The sequence below is a fragment of the Dipodomys spectabilis genome, unplaced genomic scaffold (assembly GCF_019054845.1).
Source record: "Dipodomys spectabilis isolate Male_0828 unplaced genomic scaffold, ASM1905484v1 ptg000094l, whole genome shotgun sequence".
Classification (NCBI taxonomy): domain Eukaryota; kingdom Metazoa; phylum Chordata; class Mammalia; order Rodentia; family Heteromyidae; genus Dipodomys; species Dipodomys spectabilis.
In genome coordinates, this window is record NW_024870771.1 from 4,607,608 (window position 1) to 4,630,354 (window position 22,747).

The window sequence follows — 22,747 nt, forward strand, 5'->3', positions numbered from 1 at the left end:
ATGCACTGAAGATGTGTGGAAGGAACACAGACCTTCAAGGGCTTCTGGGAAGGGAATGGAGGAAATTTTGAGGAGGAGGGAGGCAGGGTGGAAAGAACTCTCATAGCACTATACATTTCAGATGGTTTGAATTTGTACAGTTAGGGATCCATTAATAACTAGTTTTAAAATGACAAAGCCAGGTGCTAGTGGCTCATACCCTTAATTCTAACTACTCAGGGAACCAAGATCTGAGGTGTGCAGTTTGAAGCCAGCCTGGACAAGAAAGTCTGTGAGACTCTTATCTCCAATTAACCACCAAAAAGCCAGACGCAGAGCTATGGCTCAAGTGCCAAACTTGAGCAAAAAAAGCCAAGGGTGGGGCAAAAGCCCACAGCATCTGGTATTCCCAGGCGGTCTCCCATTGAAGTACTAACAAGGTCCGACCATGCTTACCTTTGGAGATCAGACAAGATTGGGCATGTTCAGGGTGGTTTGGCCATAGATACCTTAAAAAAAAAAAAGCCAAGGGACAGCTGGGTACTGGTGGCTCGTGTCTGTAATCTTAGCTACTCAGGAAGATGAGATCTAAGGGTTATGGTTTGAAGCCAGCCTAGGCAGGAAAGTCTGTGAGACTCTTACCTCCAACGAACCACCAAAAAGCCAAAGTGGAGCTGTGGCTCAAGTGGTAGACCGAGCACTATCCTTGAGCAAAAATGCTAAGGGACAGTGCCCAGAGGGTACATGTGAGTCCATGCGCACCAGCTCTCCAGAGGGGCACCAAGGTGGTTGTAAGGAGCATGGGATGAGCAGTCAGAAAGCTTTGGGTGGCTTTGTGCATAACCACTTCTGTGCTGGGGGGTGCAGTCAAGTTACCAGACACACCTGAGTACGAGTGGCTCACGCCTGTAATCCTAGCCACTCAGGGGGCTGAATTATGAGGATAGAAGTTCAAAGCCAGACAAGGCAGAAAAATCCTTGAGACTCTATGTTCAGTGAACCAGGTCAAAGCTGGAATAGAGGTGTGGCTCAAGTGGTAGAGCACCAGCCTTGAGCAAACATGCTAAACAAGAGCACAAAGCCCTGAGTTCAAACCCCAGTACCAGAACACACACACACACACACACACACACACACACACACACACACACACACTCTTACAACAGAGGACATGTGGCAAGCCCAGATCAAGGATAAAAAGCCAGCTCTTGTGCTAAAGCCTGAGCCACACCTGGGTGGGAAACCTTAGAGCTGAAGCCATGATAACCCAAAGCCTCATGGCCTCCACAGTCTTGCTTACTATCTTTGTGGATATCTTTCTTCCCAGGCTCCGGAGGAACGAAACTACCACATCTTCTACTGTATGCTCATGGGGATGAACGCGGAGGAGAAGTCATTGCTGGGCTTGGGAATGCCTTCTGAGTATCACTACCTGACCATGGTGTGTCTCCCTCCCTCATCCAGCTCCTCACTAGTGAACAGAGAGAAGATAAAGGGCCAATGTCCACTTAAGTCATGGTTTGCAACTGCAGAAGTGCCCTAGTTCTATCTGGGCTGCTGAGACAGGACAAGGGTCCTCTTTTCCTCCTCCACATTAGTTCTTTCTGTTTGAACACAATTTGCTGAATATCAGAGACCTGTCCTGGACAGAATGTCTAAGCAGAGCCCATGCTCATTCCCTGTGAACCTTTCCTTTGGTCCTCTCTGAACTGGCAAAGGGCTCCTTGTGCTGTGGGCCATGAGAGCACTGAGCCTCCTGCCCCTGTCCTTGCCCTTCAAGTGTCAACTCCCAGAAAGAAAGACCTTGCTCTTGTTTGCAAGTGTGTCTTTCTTTCTATAAGAAGGTGGGGGCACAGCCACTATGCACTTATGTCACCTAACAAGGGAGGGAATCTCTGTTCTGAATGATCCTCTGTCTTGAGGTCACTGACTCAAGTCTTCCTCAGCCCTTTCCTGAAACATAGCAGTTGTCTTTTCATGAGCTCCCATGCGGCCAGTCTTTATCTCTGATCTGCCATCCCATATTACAAATCTGAAGGTGTCACCCTCAGATGACAATTAATTAGTAGAAATTCAAGCTCCTTTCATGACTTCCCCTCAAAGCCTGTCTCTGAGGCCTGCCTTGAAGCCATTCTCCAGTCTATGCTTCTCTGAGGATCTCATGAAGGGACCCTCTCAGAAACCTCCTCCAGAGAGTCTTTCTCCACCTCTCAGGGAGTTGTCCCAGGCCTCTTCAGTCTCAGCACCAGTAATAGCTGTGACAGGGTCATTTGCTTCCCTCCTGTCCCTCCTGGATGCAAAGCAGCTGGGCAGGATTGTGGCTCACCATTTGTAAATTCCCAGCAAGTACCCAGGACTTGGCAAGTATTTATTTGGAAGTATTTATTAAAGGAATGAGAGCCCACAGTGTTTCCAGAACATAGAAGAAAAGTACCTCCACTGGCGACAAGGCCCTGGTATGCCATAACCATGGGACTGGGGCTCTGTATCTGGGAATATGTCTTTTTGTTGTTGTTGCTCTAATCCTAGGGCTTGAACTCAGTGCAAGGGTGCTGACCCTGAGCTTTTTTTTTTTTCTTTTCTCAAGGCTAGTGCTCTACCACCTGAGCCACAGCTCCACTTCTGGCTTTTAGGTAGTTCATTGGAGTCTCTACAGACTTCCCTGCCTGGGCTGTCTTCAAACTATGATCCTTAGATCTCAGCCTCCAGAGTAGCTAGGATTAAAACCCTGGACCTTGGATACCCAGCTATTCTAATCTGTTTTCTCAACTTGTGCCTAGATGTGGCTCTTCAGGGTCCATGGTTACAATTTATAGGGGGCCCTCTGCTGAGTCCTAGTGGCATCTTGACCCTGAAGGCCCCTGGATGGGGGAAGTGGGCCTTGGGGTGGCCCCATTGGCTGATATGTCTTGTCCTGTAGGGGAACTGCATATCCCATGAGGGGCTCAATGATGCCAAAGACTATGCCCATGTTCGCTCGGCCATGAAGATCCTGCTATTCTCCGACTCTGAGAACTGGGACATCAGCAAGCTGCTGGCTGCCATCCTCCACCTAGGGAATGTGGAGTTTATGGGTAAACTCTGCACTGCTGCAGAATAACAGTGGGGGTGGGAGCAGCAAGAGGACATCTTGGGTGGGGGCCCACCATCCATGTGCTCCAACCTTATCCCAGAAAAACACATCTGAAAAATGTGGCTTCAGGATGCAGCAAGCTTGAAATTTTGGACAGGAGCCTGGAAAGCTTAAAACTTGACTGTAGAGCTGGGCACTGGTGGCTTACGCCTATAATCCTAGCTACTCAGGAGTCTGAGATCTGAGGATCACAGTTCAAAGCCAGCCTGGGCAGGAAAGTCCATGAGACTCTTACCTGCAATAAACCACTCAGGAAAACAGAAGTGGTGCTGTGAGTTAAGTGGTAGAGTGCTAGCCTTGAGCTAAAGAGCTCAAGGAGTTCAAGCATCACAACCAACAAGAAAGAAAGAAAGAAAGAGAGAGAGAGAGAGAGAGAAAGAAGGAAGGAAGGAAGGAAGGAAGGAAGGAAGGAAGGAAGGAAGGAAGGAAGGAAGGGAGGGAGGGAGGGAGGAAAGAAGGGAGGGAGGGAGGAAAGAAGGGAGGAAGGGAGGGAGGGAGGGAAGGAAGAAAGAAAGATTGCATATTTTTAAAGGCACCACATAGAAAATTTAACCTTAAAAATGTGGCTGCATTTAGCAACCAAGGGAATGTTAGAGCTAAAGGAAAAGTTAGAGTAGGCCTTGAGATTCCAGGAGACACAGAAAGTGAACACCTGAAGAAAAGGAATGAAAAAAAAACAGCACATCTTTTACAGGAGCTCTAAAAGAGAGAAAGACAGCAATAGGGAAGACAACTTGCATTCAGGAAACGGCTTTGGAGCAGTCAGTGAGACAGACGCACATTATTTTATACTATATCAGAATATCTACTCCAGATGAGTAGCAGCTGGGGGTTGACTTGCTATCTATCAGTTGCACTGGGCACTGCATCCAGGGAAGCACAGTAAAGCTAAATGCAGTGTGGGACTCTAACAGAGGTGACAAAAACATGATGAAAAGCATGGAAGTAGTTTCCATTAAAATAAGGAGCATGGTTACCTCTAGAAAAGCATCATCTTATCCAAAAGGACAGATGCCTGGCTCCGATGTTAGCTGAGTCTGTTAGGGTGTAGTCGCTGTCACAAGGTGATGACTTTACTCATTACAACACTCTGTGGTTTTGTTTGTGTGTGCTAGTACTGGGTCAGGGCGTTCTCCTTTAGCTCTTTCAGCTCAAGGCTGACGTTATACTCATTTGATTCACACCTCCACTTCTGGCTCATTGGTGGTTCATTGGAGGTAAAAGTCTCACAGACTTTCCTGCTGGCTTCAAGCTATGATCTTCAGATCCCAGCCACCTCAGTAGCTAGGATTGCAGGCATGAGCCACTGTTGCCTGGCAGCCCTTTCTGACTGGTAAACTTATTATCTACAGGATTCATTTCACATTTTTTTTTTGTCGGTTGTGGGGCTTGAACTCTGGGCCTGGGCACTGTCCTTGAGCTCTTCAGCTCAAAGAAAGCACTCTACCACTTGAGCCATAGCACTACTTCCAGTTTTCTGGTGGTTAATTGGAGATAAGAGTCTCATGGACTTTCCTGCCTGGGCTGGCTTTGAACTGTGATCCCTCAGATCTCAGCCTCCTGAGTAGCTAGGATTACAGGTGTGAGCCACCGACACCCAGCCTCACAATTTTTTTTTTAAGTTTACAAAAGAAAACTAAACCTCACCTTCAGCTTGACAATCAATTCTAAGGTAGACATTGACTCAAAACCACCAGGTCCTTCCTTCTAGAAAGAACTAGAAGTAGAGAAGAGGCCTGAAGATCATTACTTATAGTTAGTGTTCCTGATACTTATTTTCTTTGAATAAATAAATGCTTCTGGGAGCTGGTGGCTTCACCTCCCCTATACCTGTCCCCTGTCCATCCCACCAGCACCAGTGCTTGCTGGGCATTCCAACTCAGTCTTTTCTCTCCAATCAGTCATCAGTTCTTCAAACTTCCCTTTGGCTTGGGGCCCTGACCTCACCCGGCATAGATGACCGAGTCTGTTCAATTCACTTGCAGCAAGGGTGCGAATGACTCTGGTCACTGAGGACATTCACCCTGCAAGAGAGGGTCCCCAGAGACACAGTGGCTCACCTCCAGGACAGTGGTTTCTAGGGTAATGATGTGGGGCTTTTTCCCACTCAGGGTAGCTGCTTCTCTCTCTAGCTGCAGTGTTTGAGAACTTGGATTCCTCTGATGTGATGGAGTCAACCGCTTTCCCCATTGCGATGAAGTTACTGGAGGTATGGGCCATCGTGTTTACTACCTGCTGCTTTTGTGAGACTTGGGGGTGCAGACTGGTGCACCCCTGTCACGCCTCTCATTCTTACAATTCTCCCATGGTCCCCTCACTGGCCCTCTTCTCTCTTCCAGAGTCTAAGACCAGCCTTTGTACCCTTCTGCCCACAGTGGAACCCTGAGGATAGTAAAATGACCAGTTCAGTGTTATAGTTTTAGTTTTTGTCTACTCTTGGCAGTACTGGAGTTGGTTTCGGGGTCTTGCATTTGCCAGGCATGGCACTCTGGCTACAGAGCCAGAGCCTCCAATCACTTTTTTTGCCCTGGTTGTTTTTGAGATTGGGCCTTACTGCCTATCTGGCCGTGTACCTGAACAATGATTCTCCTATTTTTTTCATTTATTTTTTTATTTTTCGCTGAGATGACAGTCAAGCATCACTATGCCAAGCAATTGGTCAATAAATGAGTCTCTCAAAATTTTCTGATCTGGCCGGCCTCAAACAATGATCCTTCTTATCTCAGCTTCCTATATGACTAGGATTACAAGCATGAACCAGCAGCACCCAGCTGTTTCTTTAATAAAGTCTTGTGTTTGGGGACAACCTCTGAGCCTCCTACCTGTACCTCTTATAGCTAGGATGACAGGTATAAGCCACCCTGCCAGCTTCTTAGTTCAAATAGATTCTCACTAAGTTTTGAACAAGTACCTGGAAATATTGAGTTTTTCTAGCTAAATCTTTCCCACAAGGTGTGGGGAGGGCAGCCCTTCCACAGTCCCCTTGTTCCTCTAGGCCTTCAGCCTCTGGGAAGGTGTTCTGGTTGGGGCACAGTTGAGACCTGGTCTCAGAACCCTTCCTGTACCAGCCCTTATTCCAGATGCTAGGAGAGCAACATGTTGGGGCCCGCCCTCAGGTGCACCCCCTGCCCTGGTGCAAGCTCTGGGCCAGGCCCTGCTCCACAGACAGAATGCCACCTGCCTGTCTTTCCAGGTGCAGCACCAGGTGCTCCGAGACTGTCTAATCAAACATACCATCCTCATCCGCGGAGAGTATGTCACTAGACCCCTGAACATTGCCCAGGCTGCAGATCGGAGGGATGCCTTTGTCAAGGTACAGGACTGCAGGGGCGGGAAAGAGCGGGAAAGATCTGCTGGTAGATCTCCATTCTGCTGATCACCCACCTACTGGTGGTGGATCCCTCATCCTCTCTGGTCTGGGTTTCTTGTCTTTAAAGTGTGGGTAACATCCCTCATAGAGCCTCTCCAGTTGAACTTGGGAAAGGGTTAGCTTTCACCCACTGTCTCCCCAGGGCATCTATGGGCACCTCTTCCTGTGGATCATCAAGAAGATCAATGCTTCCATCTTTCCACCACCCTCCCCGGACCCCAACAGTGTGCGGAGGTCCATTGGCCTCCTGGACATATTTGGCTTTGAGAATTTCCAGAACAATAGGTATGAAGACCTTAGTCCTCCTAACTTCAGCAATGGAAAATGAAACAGGCTCATGCCTGTCATCCTAGCTACTGAGGAGGCTGAGATCTGAGGATCATAGTTCAAAGCCAGCCTGGGCAGGAAAGTCTGTGAGACTCTTATCTCCAATGAACCACCAGAAAACCAGAAGTGGCTCAAGTGGTAGAGTGCCTGCCTTGAGCTGAAGAGCTCAAGGACAGCACCCAGGCCCAGAGTTCAAGCCCCATGACTAACAACAACAACAAAAGAAATGGAAAACGAATAGCAGCTCTAACTGAGCAAGTCAGAGTAGACCATCCCTACTTCTGATCCCACTCCACCCCTTATTACTGTTGGGACCAGAGACCTCTCCCTTTTACCTGTGGAGCCAAAATCCACCCCAGAGAGCTGGGCTGAGACCCCAGGGTGACACTGCTCTGGAACCCTAAGCTCTCTTCATGAACCAGGACTTGTCTGTCACACAAGATTAAGGTGACAGTGGAAATCAATCACATGATTTCATCTAGGGGCATTTGTGACTTTAGAAGGAAACACATGGAGACAGAACATGTCTGGTCCTATGTCTCAGCAGAACCACAAGTTGAAGGGTTGTGACCAGCAAACAAATCAGTACACTACAATGGGGGGCAGTATTAGAAGAGCCTTTTAGGTCCAGGATTGTCAAATATAAGCCATCCAAGGGCTAGCATGCTGGGGGTGGGGGCAGAGGTTTACTCACTGTAGTCAGGTAGGAGGATGCAGGACTGGCAGGCCTAAGACTAATGCACAGGAACTCTAAAGCACAGTATACCATTGCCTTCTTGCCCTAAGAGAGACAGAGAAGTAGACCAGTATACCTGTGGACACTTTGAAAGTAGATGAGTTGTTAGTTCTAGAGATCTACATGCATGTGGGGACTCCTTCCTAAAAGAAGATGCTTAGCTGGTTTTGTGATGGAGCTACAGTGTGGGGGCCTGGGAAGGAGGTTCTGGAAGACCCTGGGTTGCATTGGTCATACCCTCTGTAAAATGTGGTAAGCATGAGGGCCTTGGTGGGCTCTTATACTTCACATCAAGCAGTCTCAAGAATAATAAGGTATAACCTAAGTGGGTGACCCAGCCTGAGGAAGCGATGTCTGAGAGAGCCCCAAAGAGGAGCAGGATGAGTCATGAGAAAAGACAAGAGGGATACCAAGTGTATGCAGGCTCTGTTCTAGGAAAGAACCAGGAGCCTGCATGGTGCTGCAAGAAAAACAAAGTGACCACAGGATGGCACCAGTGAGTCCAGAGAGATTGCCAGCGCTTCTACTGTGGTGGCCTTCTAGATCTGAACACAAGTCAGCTGGGAGGATCTGAAGCAGCAGAAGGGCATGATCTGATTTAAGAGGGTCAAACATGACTCTGTAGTCTCTGATTTGAATCAGATATGGCTGGGAAGGATGCCTGGGAAGAGCAGCACGTGGGAGGATGGTGGAGATGGTGAGAGTCTGGTAGGTGTGGAGGTGCCCAACTGGGTCTCTGGAAGCTCACTCAAGGGCAAGGCACTTGCCCATGGGGCTAGGGCTTCTTGTGTCCATTTGGCCCCTTAAGGATAGTCTGCCTCAGGACAGGCAGTCCTGGCAAAGGAACCTGTAGGCCTGTACAGAATCCTAAGAAGCTCTGAACTGGGACTCGATGCTACACTGGGCCATCTTGTTTCTCTCAGTTTGTGTGCCATGAGGTGGGAAAAGTGAAGGTAACAAGAGCAGGGCAGGGGTGTGTGCAGGGAAGTATGCATTTATAGGTACCCCAGTGCTCTGTGTACATGGGAGGTGGATCTGGGACAGGGTGGGGAGGGGAATCTGCATATTTGATTGGTTGCAGAAATGCCAGTGATCACAGGCTTCGAGGGCCAGGCTGACCCTGCTCCACCCCGGGCGGTGGCATTTCCTCCACAGCTTTGAGCAGCTCTGCATCAACTTCGCCAACGAGCACCTGCAGCAGTTTTTTGTTCAGCATGTGTTCACCATGGAGCAGGAGGAGTACCGCTCTGAGAACATCACCTGGGACTACATCCACTACACTGACAACCGGCCCACTCTGGAGCTGCTGGCACTCAAACCCATGAGCGTCATCTCTCTCCTAGATGAAGAGAGCCGCTTCCCACAGGTGTGTGTCAGGGCCTCTGGGTGGAATCCTGCTTAGGGCTCTCTTGTTTGGTCAGATTTTTCCTGGGATTGTCAAAACCTCTGCCAGGAATAAGTAGTTGAGTTCAAGACTGATCAGATCCTCCTCCTCTTCTTCAAGGCCTGCTTCAGTGTTTCCTGCAGGAAACACTGCTAGGTACCTGAATAATTGTCCAAAGGGTGGAACAGGAGAGCTAGTGAGGAGGGTAGCTGGCCCAGCTTCTCCCAGTTGGCCCTCACTTGCACAAGTCTCCAATCCATCTGCAGTCATCAGTGTAGTCATCAGTTTGCCTTGTCCCCAAAGGGGACCCCCCTGAGTCCTGTGGGAATGAGGCCTCATGCCTGGAATTTGGGACCTCAGCTCATTAAACATCTGGGTTCTTCCAGGGGACAGATACGACCATGTTGCAGAAACTGACCAGTGTCCATGCCAGCAACAAAATCTTCCTAAAACCCAAGCACATCCACGATGCCAGATTTGGCATTGCCCACTTTGCTGGCGAGGTGTACTACCAGGCAGAAGGTGAGCTCAGTTCCATTCCTACCCCATGCAGCCCCGGACCTGGTTTCAGGGAGACCAGGAAAGGGAGGCTGAGAGAACAGGTTGCTTCAAGATGTGGTGATGGGATGTGAGGTGCATGGTGTGGCTTTTACTGGAGGAAGGAAAGGAATGGGCTAGGCAGGTATAGCTTTCCTTTTTAGCAGCAGCTCTATTGAGGTATAATTCACATATCCTATGATCTGCCCATTCCAAGTGGATAGTTCAGAAGGATTTTTGGCTTTGTTTCTGTTTTATTTTTGAGACAGCACAGGCTGACCTTGATTTCTCAATCCTCTTGCCTCAACCTTCTGAGTACTGAAATTACAAATGTGCGCCACCACATCTGGTTCCTCAGTGGGTTTTTAATCAAATTCATGGAGTTATACAATGACTGTCATACTTTTAGAACATTTTTATTACCCCAGAAAGAAACTTCCCCACTATCCGTCACTCCACATTTTCCTCAACCCTAGGTTAAAAGCTAATTTCCATTTCTATGGATTGGCCTGTACATGTCATATAAACAGAAGCATGCAATGTGTGGCCTTGTTTCACCTGTCCTGATATTTTCAAGCTTCATCTGTGTTGCAGCTCATATTGATATTTTATTGCAGAATAATATTCTACTGTGTGAATATCTCACATTTTGTTTATCTCTTCACTGATGGATGTTGAGTTGTTTCTACATTGTTATTCTATATAATACAGCTTGTAGACATCCATACACTCATGTACACTTTCTGTGGGGATGTATGTTTATACTTCTGAGTATAGATACTTAGAAGTGGAATTATTGAGTTATACATTAACACTATATTTATTTTATTTCTATCTATCTATGTTTCTTTTTTTTTAACTGTCTAGCAAGCCTCCTGCTTGTTAGACAGACAACTGAGTCATGCAACTCACTCTCTAGTTATTTTTCAGGTAGAGTCTTGAGTTTTCCCCTGGAGCTGGCCTTAAACCATGATCCTCCTTACTACAACATCCTATGTAGCTGGGATAAGTGTGAATAATCATGCCTGATTTATTGATTGGGGTGGGGACTTAACAACTTTTTGCCTAAGTTGGCCTGCCACTGTGATCTTCCGAATCTCCACCTCTTAAGTAGCTGGGATTGCAAGTGTGAACCACTGTGCCCGGCAATGTTTAATTTTTTGAAGACTCACTAAATTCTTTTCTGAAGTAGCTATATTTGCAGTCCTTCTAGTAGTATATGTAACTTTTCTACATGCTCATCAACACATGTTATCATCTGTACTTTTTTTGGTTTTAAGTATCCTAGTTGATTGGAAGAAATAAATCAATGCGATTTTTTAAATTTGCATTTCTCTGGTTGCTAATGGCTAAAGGAGTATCTTTCTGAGTACCTATTGACTATTGCTGTACTTTCTTGAGAAGAATGGGTGTTCAAATCCATTTTCTTTGTCTTTTTTTTTTTTTTTTTTGCTCTTGAGTGGCAACTGTACTTTATATATTCTGGACAAAAGTGCTTTATCAGAATTGTGACTTGTAAATCTTTTCTTGTCCTGAGGAATATCATTTCACTTTCTTGAGGGAGTCCTCTGAAGCACAAAAGTTTTCCATTCTAAACAAGTTGAACTTCTCAAGCCTGGCACCAAATGGCTCACACCTATAATCCTAGCTATTCAGGAGGCTGAGATCAGATGATCGTGGCTCAAAGCCAGCATAGGAAAGAAAAGTCTGTGAAACTATTTCTAATTAACCAGCAAAATGATGAGCTGGCAGCATGGCTAAAGTGGTAGAGTGCCAGCTGTGAGCAAGAACACAAGCTTGGAGCTCAAGCTCTGGCACTAGTGTATGCACACATATGCACACATGCACACACACACGGAGTTCAATTTCTCTACTTGCTCTTGCTTTTAAGTTCAGTGTCCAATTGAATGTCATGTGGAATACATGTTCTTCCAAGAGGTTTCAGGCTCAGCTTTTCCTTTTGTCTCTGATGCACCTTGAGTTGCCTGTGGCATATGTTGAGGTAGGGGCAGTAATAGCTTTGAGTAGAGAAACAAAGGAGTGAGGTGGTCAACCCACTGGTGTGCTTAAAAGAGAAGCGTGACTGACCAGTGGTGAGGAGAGTTGGGCCGCTGCGCTGACATTACTGCCAGCAGTGCCACTCTGTGGGTGAGTGGAGAAAGGAGGAGGTGATTTGATCAGTTCGACTAGAGACAAATGCAGGGGAGACCCTTGTGCAATGTTTGTTTGATGATATAAGTGGCAGGAAGGGATGGTGGTTCATGTAGGTGAGGTGAGGTTCCAGGAGGCAACGTTCCATGGAGAAAAGGAGGTAGTTCCATCAAGGTTCCTGCCAGATCCAGGTGCTGGACATTTAAGAAAGAAAACAGACTCTGAGTCCACCCACACTCCATGGATGAATCAAAGCTGGATTTTGTTTTGTTTTGCTTTTGTATATGCGGGTCCTGAGGCTTTAGCTCAAGGCTAACATTCTACCACTCGCTCAACAGCTCCATCTTGAGCCACTGTGCACATGGCGAGTTTTTAAAAATATTTTAAAATTTTATTTAAAAAATTTAAAAATCTTTGAATAGTTGTACAAAGAGTTGTCCCTTAACAAAGCAGTTTATGAATAAAATGCATCTTGAACTGGGCACCTTGTGCCTCATGCCTGTAATCCCAGCTCCTCAGGAGGTCGAAATCTGAGGATCGTAGTTCAAAGCCAGCCTAGGGAGGAAAGTCCATGAGATTCTCATCTCAGATAAACCACTCAAAAAATGGGAAGTAGCCCTGTGACTCAAAGTGGTAGAGCACTAAACTTGAGCAAAAAAGCTCAGAAACAGAGCCCAGGCCCTGAGTTCAAGCCCCAAGACTGCCACACACACACAAAAAAAGCATCTTGATCAGTGTCACCCCTTTCAACATTCTCATCCTCCCTTAAGCCCACCCCCTCCCTTACTTTTCTTAATTTTTCAGTATATACAATGAATTCTTGATTGAATTCTGCCCCTCCTCCTCTTCATTCACCTACCCCTCTCCCCTTGTCCACACCTCCCACTTGTAAGTACCTTTTCATGGTTGTTATTTTGTTGGGATTTGACTTTTTGTCTTTCTAAGAAATTATATTATTCAAGTTCTTCCTAGAATCTACCATATTTCATTTAATACACTTGTAATCATTTGTATATCATCCAATGTGTTATGTTTTTGTTTTTGTTTTGTTTTTGTCCTGGGGCTTTGATCTCAGGGCCTAGGCACTGTCTCTGAGCTTCTTTTGCTCAAAGCTTGTGCTCTACCACTTGAGCCATGGTTTTGCTTCCAGCTTTTTCTGTTTATGTGGTACTGAGGAATTGAACCCAGGAATTCATGCATGCTAGGCAAGCACTCGACCAATAAGCCACATTCCCAGCTCCAATGTGTTTACTTATAGATTTATAGGCAAATTCTAGCTACCACAAATGAAGGAAAACAGGCAACCTTTGTTTTTCTGGGTCTGGCTTACTTCACTTAATATAATTTTTCTAAGTCTTTCCATTTCCCTATGAATGGCACAATATCATTCTTTCTAATGGATAAGTAAAATTCCGTTGTGTATATGTACTACATTTTCTTGATTCATTCAGAAACCATGAAACACTAGGTCTCCTGGGCACAGGTAGAAACTTTTAAGTATCCAGAAGCACATCCAATTAAATAAAGACTTGATAAATGGGATTGCATAACATTTAAAATTTTCTGAAGAGCAAAAGACAGATAACAAGCTGAAAAGAAAATCTACAAAATGGGAGATTTTTCACCAGCTATGCATCAGACAAGGGCTAATACCCAGAATATACTTAGAGCTTAAAAAATTAAACCCTTAAAGAAAACAACAACCCAATTTGTAATGGGCTAATGACTTAAAGAGAGATTTCTCAGAAGAAGTAAGAATGGCCAATAGACACATTAAGAAATGTGCAGCATCTCTGGTTGTAAAGGAAATGCAAATCTAAACAACACTGAGATTCTACCTCACCACAGTTAAAATAGTCGTTATCTAGAAAACAAATGTTAGCAAGGATGCAGCCAAAAGGGAACTCTAATACACTGTCAGTAGGAATGTAAACTGGTTCAACCAGTCTGGAAAGCAGTATGGAAGTTCCTCAAAAAACTAAACATAGGGCTGGGAAGGTGGCTCAGTGGTAGAGCGCTTGCCTTGCATGCATGAAGCCCTGGGTTTGATTCCTCAGCACCACATAAGCAAAAAGAAAAAAGCTGGAAGTGGCGCTGTAGCTCAAGTGGTAGAACACTAGCCTTGAGCTGAAGAGCTGAGGGACAGTGCCCAGGCCCAGAGTTCAGGCCCCACGACTGGAACCCCCCCCCCAAAAAATAAACTAAACATAGAGTTCCCCTATGACCCAGCAATCCCACTCCTGGACATTTATCCAATAAAACAAACAAGGTTACAGTAAAGCCACCAGCACAACCATGTTCATTGTAACACTATTTTTTTTTTTAATTTTGTTTTTTGGGTCCGGTCGTGGGGCCTGAACTCTGGGAACTGGGTGCTGTCCCTTAGCTCTTCAGCTCAAGACTAGCGCTCTACCACTTGAGCCACAGTGCCACTTCTGGCTTTTTTTTTCTTTTTGCTTATGTGGTGCTGAGGAATCGAATCCAGGGCCTCATGCATGCAAGGCAAGCACTCTACCACTGAGCCACCTTCCCAGCCCCCATTGTAACACTATTTACCATAGCCAAGATAGGGAATCAGTCCAGATGCCCCTCAATGGATGAATGGATCAAGAAAATTTAGAGTTTTATTTTTTTGAAGTGACATGAAACTTACATGTATGCTAAGATCCACATAGCATCTTTCTAGAATTTTTATTGAAAAATTCTAGAAATGTTTATTAATGCTAAACACTGGTTTTCCTTGCTGAACCTATGGCCTCAGTTCTACTCCTTGGTGGAGACTTAAGCCACTGCCTCCCCCTTGAAAAAAATCAGGAAACTCCTTCCTCCTGGATGGAGCTGCTCAGCTTGAGCCCCCAAAGACACAGGTGTCACTGAGTGTAGTCCTTACCAGTTCTCATTCTTCAGAGGCAGCTTCCCAGTTCACAGCCTAAAAGGGGCTCCATGGTGCCTCTTCTTGGGGTGGTTTGGTGCTGCCTTTGTTCCTCTCAAGGCATGCCCCTCCATGGTTCCCAACTTTGAGAGGACTCCCTGCTCCCACTGAGCACTTGGCACTGTCCCATCCCTGGGTGCTTCCCCCTGCAGGCAGAAGTGGAAATAAGACCTTTCCTCTCTATATACAAGGCTGTGCAGATGTGCACTAAGAATGCCATTCAGAGGTAGGTCACTTAGGCAGGACAGAGTGGAAGGGCACATTTCAAGGTCTTATCTTTGGGGACCTCCTCTAGCCTGGCTGTCATAAGCAGCACATCTTCAGCACCTTCTCAGTGTGGTTCTGTATCTACTTCAATGTTGGCCATTCTTGGCTGGAGAATAGAACCCCACCCCTGGATCTGTACTTGTCTTAGTCAGCTAAGGCAGCCATGACAAAAGCCACAGAAATAAATATCTCACAGTTGTGGATGCTGGAAGTCTGAGATCAAGGTCAGAGGGCTGGGTTCTTCTGAGCCCTCTCTCCTTGTATAGCTGTCTTCTGCCTATGTTCCTGCATGATCCCTCTGCTCACATCTATGTCTTCATGTGACCTCTTCTGACAAGGACCCAAGTCACCCTGGTCAGGGTGCCCTCATAACCTCATAAGATTACCTTATGATTACCTTATCTCTCTTTTGTTGTGTTTGTGTGTGCTGGTACTGGGATTTGAACTCAAAGCCTGGGCCCTGTCCCTTAGCTTTTCTTCTCTACCACTTAAACTATGTTTACACTTCTGGCTTTTTGGTGATTACTTGGAGATAAGAGTTTCACAAACTTTCCTGTCCAGGCTCCAAATTGAGATCCTCAGATCTCAGCTTTCTGATTAGCTAGGATTACACTTATGAGCCACTGGCACCTAGCTCTTACCTCTTTAAGGTCATTTTTCTATATTTCTAATGTACTAAGGGTTAACTCCTTCACTTTGAATTTTTTGAAGGGGATACTATTCTGGTGACCACACTGTTCTCTCCACTCCCTCAGTGTTCAGATTAGAGAATCCCCAGCTCTAGCAGCATTCTGCAAGTCCCCAAAGGCAGAGGAATTGTGTCCACTTAGAGACAGGGTGAAGGTGGTTTGGAGAGCTAAGAGACTGAGAGTATAGAAGTCATAGGTAGAGACAACGAACCCGCTGCCTGGTGGAGGGGCTGACAGCATGGTTTCGGCAGGCCGTTGTGGGGTCCCTATGGAGCGAAGGCATGGCTCAGCTGGTCTGATGGGTGGTCCATGGTGTCCCCACAGGCTTCCTGGAGAAGAACCGAGATGTACTGAGCACAGATATCCTCGCCCTCATTCACTCCTCGAAAAACAAGTTCCTGAGGAAAATATTCGATCTGGAGTCAGCAGAGACCAAGCTGGGCCACGGCACAGTCCGCCAGGCAAAGGCAGGGAGCCAGTTGTTCAAGGTGTGCTCCCAGGGCCCTCAGAACCCCCCGTGCCTCCTAAAGGGAGGGCTCAGGACCTGGCTGATGTGCCCAAGGAACATTATTTATGCACCAATGAGTCCCCACACTGAAGGTGTCTGCACACAGCAGGCCCTGGGATACCTGTGTGGAAGAGTAAATGAACAAATGTGTGAGTGGATGGATGAATGAGCCCACTAACCTTGGCAGAAGCCTTCACTGTGTCCCAGCCCACAGATCCCCAGCCCACCCCTACTCCCATCCTGTGCTTCTGCCCATAGCCTACAGACTCCACCAAGCGGCCCTCCACCTTAGCCGGCCAGTTCAAGCAGTCCCTGGAGCAACTGATGAGAATCCTGACCAGCTGCCAGCCCTACTTCATCCGCTGCATCAAACCCAACGAGTACAAGAAGCCACTGGTAATTAAGGGAAGACGAGCCCAGGGAGGGAGGAAGAGGCTAAGACTGAGTATCTAGGGTCATAGTTGTTTGCTTGAAATAAGGACACTGAGGCAGAATCAGCATAGGTCGTCACAGGCAGTGACCTGAAGGGCTTCCGAGCTCCCTGATAGGAGTTTTCCAAGCCCTGCCACCATGCGCTATGTGCACCTGGCCAGGCTCTCGGCTTCTATGCGTCTTGACTTTCTCTTCCATAAAATCAGACTCACTCTTCCCATAGGAATGGAGTAGGGCTTCACAAGCTAATGTCATCCTCGGTGGCTAAGACCAGGAGGGGCTTACTTCACATGTGTGTGGTGAGGGGTTAGGGGACTTGGGATGGTCAATTTGTAGAATCAGAAGCTACAAGCACAGGGACAAGCACAGGGACTGCTCAGAACAAGAAGATAAAGGACACAAGATAACTTTACAAAATCCCATAAGGGAATAAAAATATGTATTATATTAAATGAGGTGCCATTTGAAAAAGATGTAGTTATAGAGATGTAGTTATAGAGATGTAGTTATAAAGATGTAGCTGGGGCTGTCTCATGAAGCTTCCTTTCAGGTACAGCAGATGTTAGACAACGTCTTTTGTTCCTTAGCCAGTGGGAAAGATCACAGTACTCGCAGAGAGTCCTGCACGTGTCGCTACTGCTCACCTTGGGAACTGCAAGGCAGGCAGGCAAGCCCAAACTGAGGTTCAGACTCTATGGCAATGTCTCTAGTGAGGACCTCAGCAGGGGCAGATGCTTGGTGTGAAGTATGGAGGGAAGGCCACACCAAGGAGCCCAGCAGTTTTGGGCTCTGAAGCCTGCCCAGGCACTGAAGAATAGGTGGGAGGGGGCGCTGAGCTCAGGGCCTAAGTGCTGTCCCTGAGCTTCTTTGGATCTAGGCTAGCACTCTACCACTTGAGCCAAGGTGACACTTCTGGCTTTTTCTGAGTAGTTTATTGGAGATAAGAGTCTATCTTTGAACCACGATCCTCAGATTTCAGTCTCTGAGAGCTAGGATTACAAGTGTGAGCCACCAGGGCCTGGCTAATACCTCATTTTTAAAATCAGAGCCAGTTAGTTACCCCCACCACAGAAGCTGCTGTAGAGATTAAATGAGAAACGCCCAGTCCTACAGAAAACATTTGATAAATAGCAATTGACTACCTACTCACTAATGGGGGGGAGGGGCAAAAGTACCTGTTAGTACGTTTGCCCTGTAACAGGGTGTCTACCCTGGTGCCAGGCCAAGGCATTCCAGAACACAAGCTTGACAGTCTTGGAACCAGCGGGGAAGCCTGGAGCTCTAGGGAAAACTATCATGCCAAATTCCTTTCTGCTAGCCACACCACTCATAGCAGAGGACAGCTCAGTTCCTCACAGCCAGTGGCTACCACCAGCTCTCCTGTGCCCATCTGGGGAGGGGACACTTCAGAAGCATATGCAAATGACATTTTTGTTTAATGCATTGCATGCCTTGAAAATTATGGAACTATGGTGGGATTGTTTCGGTCTTGTTTTGGTTTTGGTGCCAGTATTGGGGCTTCAACTCAGGACCTTGCATTTTTGCTTGATTTTCTACCACTTGAGCCACAGCTTCCCTTCCAGCTTTTTGGTGGTTAATTGGGAACAAGAGCCTCACCAATTTTCCTTCCTGGAATAGCTTCAAACTGTGACCCTAAGATGTCTGCCTCCTGGGTACCTAGGCGTATGATCTTCTAACTGAGAACACATCACAGACTTTCAGCCACTTCCACTGCATTCTTTGAAATGTTTTCATTCAATCAAGCATTTGTTTACTTCTTGTTGTCTCTGTGGGGGCCCCTGTGCCCCTGGGGGGGGGGTGCCCTCCCAGCAGTCACCATGGTGGAGCGGTGGGGCCAAGTGGGCCTTCCTCCTCCGTTCCTGCGCCTCCCTCCACAGCTCTTCGACCGGGAGCTGTGCATTCAGCAGCTGCGCTACTCGGGCATGATGGAGACTGTGCACATCCGCAAGTCGGGCTTCCCCATCCGCTACACGTTTGAGGAGTTCACCTACCGCTTCCGAGTGCTGCTGCCCAGCACTGAGCGCACACAGGTGCGTGCCCCACCATCCACTCCCCCTCCAGCATCTCCAGATCCTCAACCCCAGGGGGTCTCCCTGCTGCCCTCTAGATGCCCAGCACCATCCCTGGACCCCTCACGCTCTACAGACCCTGTCTGTCCGCCCTTTGTCCTCTGCTGTCTCTTAATCTCTCAGTGCTTTGAAGTCTGGGGGTGGGGGTGGGGCGGGAGGGTCACACAGGTGTCTGAGATGGCTCATTCTGTTGACATATCTGAACGTTTACTGAAAAAAGTCTAGCTCTCCTACTGGAAAAGGGTCAGGCAGCTGAGGAGTGCTAGGGAAACTCTGTGGGTGGGGAGATCCGTCACTTTCTTTCTGAAGCCATCAGCCATCCTGAAGTCTGAGCAGTCTTGCGGCCAAGTGTCGCACCATGCACAGAGGCCCCAGGCCCTCAGAATGCCCAGATGACCTGTGCCCTGCTAGAACCCTCACTCTCTACTTGCACTGAAATATTGGTTGTACTTGTGCCCATCAGGACTTCCCCTGATGTGAAGCCTGTGACAGGAAGAGGAAGACACAGCTCCCCTGGGGAGGGATTGTTTCCCCCCATTCCTTGCCCTCCCAGAGTCTCTGTTAGGACAGCCCAGCCCACTGTTCTCCTCTGCAGCTTCAAGACAAGTTCCGTCAGATGACCTTGCACATCCTGGATGTGTGCCTGCCAACAGACAGAGACTGGAAGATGGGAAAGACCAAAGTTTTCTTAAAGGTGAGATCCCAGGAAATCCTTTGTCATCAGTTTGAAGGCCCCTGAACCTTGAGAGGGGGAATACAGTGAGGAGGGAGGTGGAGGTGCCTACAGGAGGAGGCCTGTGGCTTGTTGGATCTCTATCTTCTCCTCACTTCCACTCCCTCCCCTTTGACACAGTCCATCCACACCCAGTCCAGCCTCAGCTCTCCAGCCTAGAACCTGTCTGTGCATCGCTAAGGCCTATTTGGGGTTCTGAAACCAGGCAGGCAGGAAGGAGCAACATGACTTCCCAGACAATACGCGCAGGCATGCGCGCATGTGCACACACCCCCACCAAAAAACACACACATACACACACACTCCTTGTGCCATGAATCCTCTTATAGGTGATGACAAATATATATATCTTTTTGGTTGGGGCCTGAACTCTGCGCCTGGGCGCTGTCCCTCAGCTCTTCAGCTCTACCACTTGAGCCACAGCGCCACTTCCAGCTTTTTCTGCTTATGTGGTGCTGAGGAATCGAACCCAGGGCCTCATGCATGCAAGGCAAGCACTCTACCACTGAGCCACCTTCCCAGCCCAAAATATTTTGATATTGAAAAAAGCATGGTATGTTGAGCAGTCAGAGGCAAATATCTCTTACATTTTTGGACATTTTCTGACCCACCCTTGGATTTCTCCAGAGCAGAAGTGAAGGCTATCAGATTGAATTAGCAAGAAGAAAGAGTCTGGGGGACAGTGTGGGCTATATAATTACAGTTCCTTCTTTGAGCCATATCAGGGTCAACTGGAGGACCACTTCTGCACTTGCCCTTGTGGGAGAAGTCTAAGAGACCTCTAGAGACAAAGTCCTGGCTCCAGGCAGGGCGGGGGGTGGGGGGTTGGAGGGGCGGCCACATGATGGCCTCACTCCCACCTTCAGGATCACCAGGACACCCTACTGGAGATTCAGCGGGGCCAGGCCCTGGACGGAGCAGCAGTCAGAATCCAGAGAGTCCTGCGGGGCTACAAATACAGGTACCACTCCTCACCACAAACCCCACAAATCCCTACACCTGCCTACTACCCTACCCTCTAGCAGGTCTGGAGGAGAAACAGTAACACAAGACCCCCTGGCCCAGGGACCTTACAACTTATGGTAGCCAGAGAATTTTAACATATCATTGGAATGTTTGGTAAGAATAAAATGTACTCTATAAGCAAGAGATATGAGTTTCTTTGCCCAATTACATTTTGGTGTCTACTGTACTCATCTTGAAGACCATCCAGGTATAAGTTATAAGGTGATTTTGTTTTAGAGAGAAAAATGTCCCTAACCTTGTTGTCGTTGTATGTGTACAACAGTTGGTATGTTGTTGACACTACCTAGTTGGTACTATGTTCCTGTAAGTTGGTGCCACCCTCATAATGTCATTGCCAGCTCAGTTGAGATAAATTAGGTAATCAATATGAGTTCATTGACTACAGATTTGGTGTTTGGGAGATCTATGGCAATTTGAAAAGGCTTATGAACTGTAAAGCCTGGAAGTATCAGGCTCCCTGCACTGGGCGCCAGTAGTATCCTCTTCTATCCTATCATCATGACAACCAGAATCCTTCTAGACTTTTCCCAATGTTCCCTGCAAAGTCATTACCTCCAGTCAGGAGCCACTAGTACAGACACTGGAAAATAAATAGACTTTCTTCATTTTAAGGTAATTCTATTGTTTGTTTTGGCTGCCTGTTAGAATACTGGATGATCAGATACATCCAGTTATCCTTAGAAACTTGATTTCAGGTCCTGCAAGGATAGCAAGTCCACAGACACTCAAGTCCCTTTGGTAAAATGGCATTTGCAGGTGTGGTGGCACATACCTATAAATTCAGAACTCAGAAAGTAGGAGGATCTCAAGTTTGAGGACAGCCTGAGCTACATAGTAAGACCCTATATCAAAAATTATTATAATGAAATCATATAATATTGGCAGATAATCTGTGAACATCCTCTTGCATAATTTGATCTAACGATCTCTGTACTGTTTTTATTTATTTTTGGCTTTGGGATTTTTCTTGGGCGCAGGTTGATTTTTAACACAGGGGCTCACTACATAACCCAGGCTGGCCTTGAACTCTCTGTGTCAAACTCACCATCTTCCTGATTAAGTCCCTTCTGTGCTAGGATTACAACTGTACACTATCATGCTTGATTTTAGATTCTTCATGATAGTACGATGCAAATGTTACATAAATAGGTATTATACTATGTTGTTTAGAAGAAATGACAAGGAAAAAGTCTGTACAGGTTCAAGACAGATGCAGTTTTTTCTGAAAATTTTCAATCTGTGAGCCATTGGATGTAGAACCAGAGTCTGTGTATATACAGGTATGGATATCAAGGACGGATTGTGTGTGTGTGTGTGTGTGTGTGTATGTGTGTGTGTGTGTGTGTGTGTGTGTGTGTGTGTGTCTGTGTCTGTGTCTGTGTACATACTCCAGACACATATAAAAGTTCTGAGTCAATTATCCTGTTTGGTATCCAGGTATCACTAAGGGTTGAAGCTCTTCAGATAATTTTAACATGGTTGAGACTGTTCTAAACTTAAGAATGTCTTCAGATGAAGATTGAGAAATATAAAGGACTCTGAGTTGAGTGTACAAATCAAAGATTACACGGGCCAAGCTTACCTTGCAGTGTCTTCCCTACCTCCACCTCCACCCCAGACCAATTTTCAAGTTCTCTTGTTTCTTACATTGAGTTAGTGACCAGAGAAGCGGTCTGGGCTGAAAATAGGTTTCATCCCTTCACAGATTTTGGTAGTATGGGAAAGGTGAAGAAAGATTTTTTTTATATTTTTATTGTTATTATAAAGGTGATATACAAAAGGGTCACAATTACATAAGTCAGGTAAAGAGTACATTTCTTTTTGGACAGTGCCACCCCTTCTCTCACTCTCTCCCAGTTTTTCCGTCCCATCCTCATCCCCACACAAGTTGTATAGTTCATTTTCAACGTAGTGTCTAGTGAGTACCACTGACGCATTTGTTCACCCTTTGTCCCTCCATTTCTGTGCCCTTCTTACCGTCCCAAAGACCCCAAAACAAACAAGAATAAAAGAAAACAAAAATAGCAACAAAGGAAAAAAATCTCTTGTTTCCATATCTTGAAGTTCATTTCAGTAAATACTATTTTATATGATCAGACACACATAGGCATTGCACCTTTGTTCTTGTCCTAAGAGTCTTCCTTTGGTCTCACTATGCATGAATGTCTAGAGTCCTGTATAATTTACCATGTCCCAGTGTATTTTAGATCTAGCTTCTGCATATGAGAGAAAACATTGCTGTTTGTCTCTCTGAGCTTGTCTTATCTCACTTAACATGATTTGTTTTAGGTCTATCCATTTTCCTGAAAATGACATAATATTATTCTTTCTAATGGCTCTGTAAAACTCTATGTGTATAGCTACCACATTTTTTGGATCCACTCATCTTTTTTTTTTTTTTTAATCAGTCGTGGGCCTTGAACTCTGGGTCTGGGCACTGTCCCTCAGCTCTT

The 22,747-nt window shown here is 46.6% G+C and overlaps 1 protein-coding gene across 1 annotated transcript in view; it reads left to right on the top strand.

The window, feature by feature from the left end:
- Positions 1-22,747, top strand: part of Myo7b (myosin VIIB) — a 96,657-nt gene that overhangs the window by 43,450 nt on the left and 30,460 nt on the right. Inside the window, exons 8-19 of the mRNA XM_042685230.1 lie at positions 1,307-1,420; positions 2,900-3,053; positions 5,245-5,321; positions 6,306-6,425; positions 6,625-6,767; positions 8,701-8,911; positions 9,316-9,451; positions 15,830-15,993; positions 16,272-16,409; positions 18,344-18,496; positions 19,131-19,229; positions 20,135-20,229. Coding sequence (XP_042541164.1) covers positions 1,307-1,420; positions 2,900-3,053; positions 5,245-5,321; positions 6,306-6,425; positions 6,625-6,767; positions 8,701-8,911; positions 9,316-9,451; positions 15,830-15,993; positions 16,272-16,409; positions 18,344-18,496; positions 19,131-19,229; positions 20,135-20,229 — 1,604 coding nt within the window. The remainder of the gene's footprint in view (positions 1-1,306; positions 1,421-2,899; positions 3,054-5,244; positions 5,322-6,305; positions 6,426-6,624; positions 6,768-8,700; positions 8,912-9,315; positions 9,452-15,829; positions 15,994-16,271; positions 16,410-18,343; positions 18,497-19,130; positions 19,230-20,134; positions 20,230-22,747) is intronic.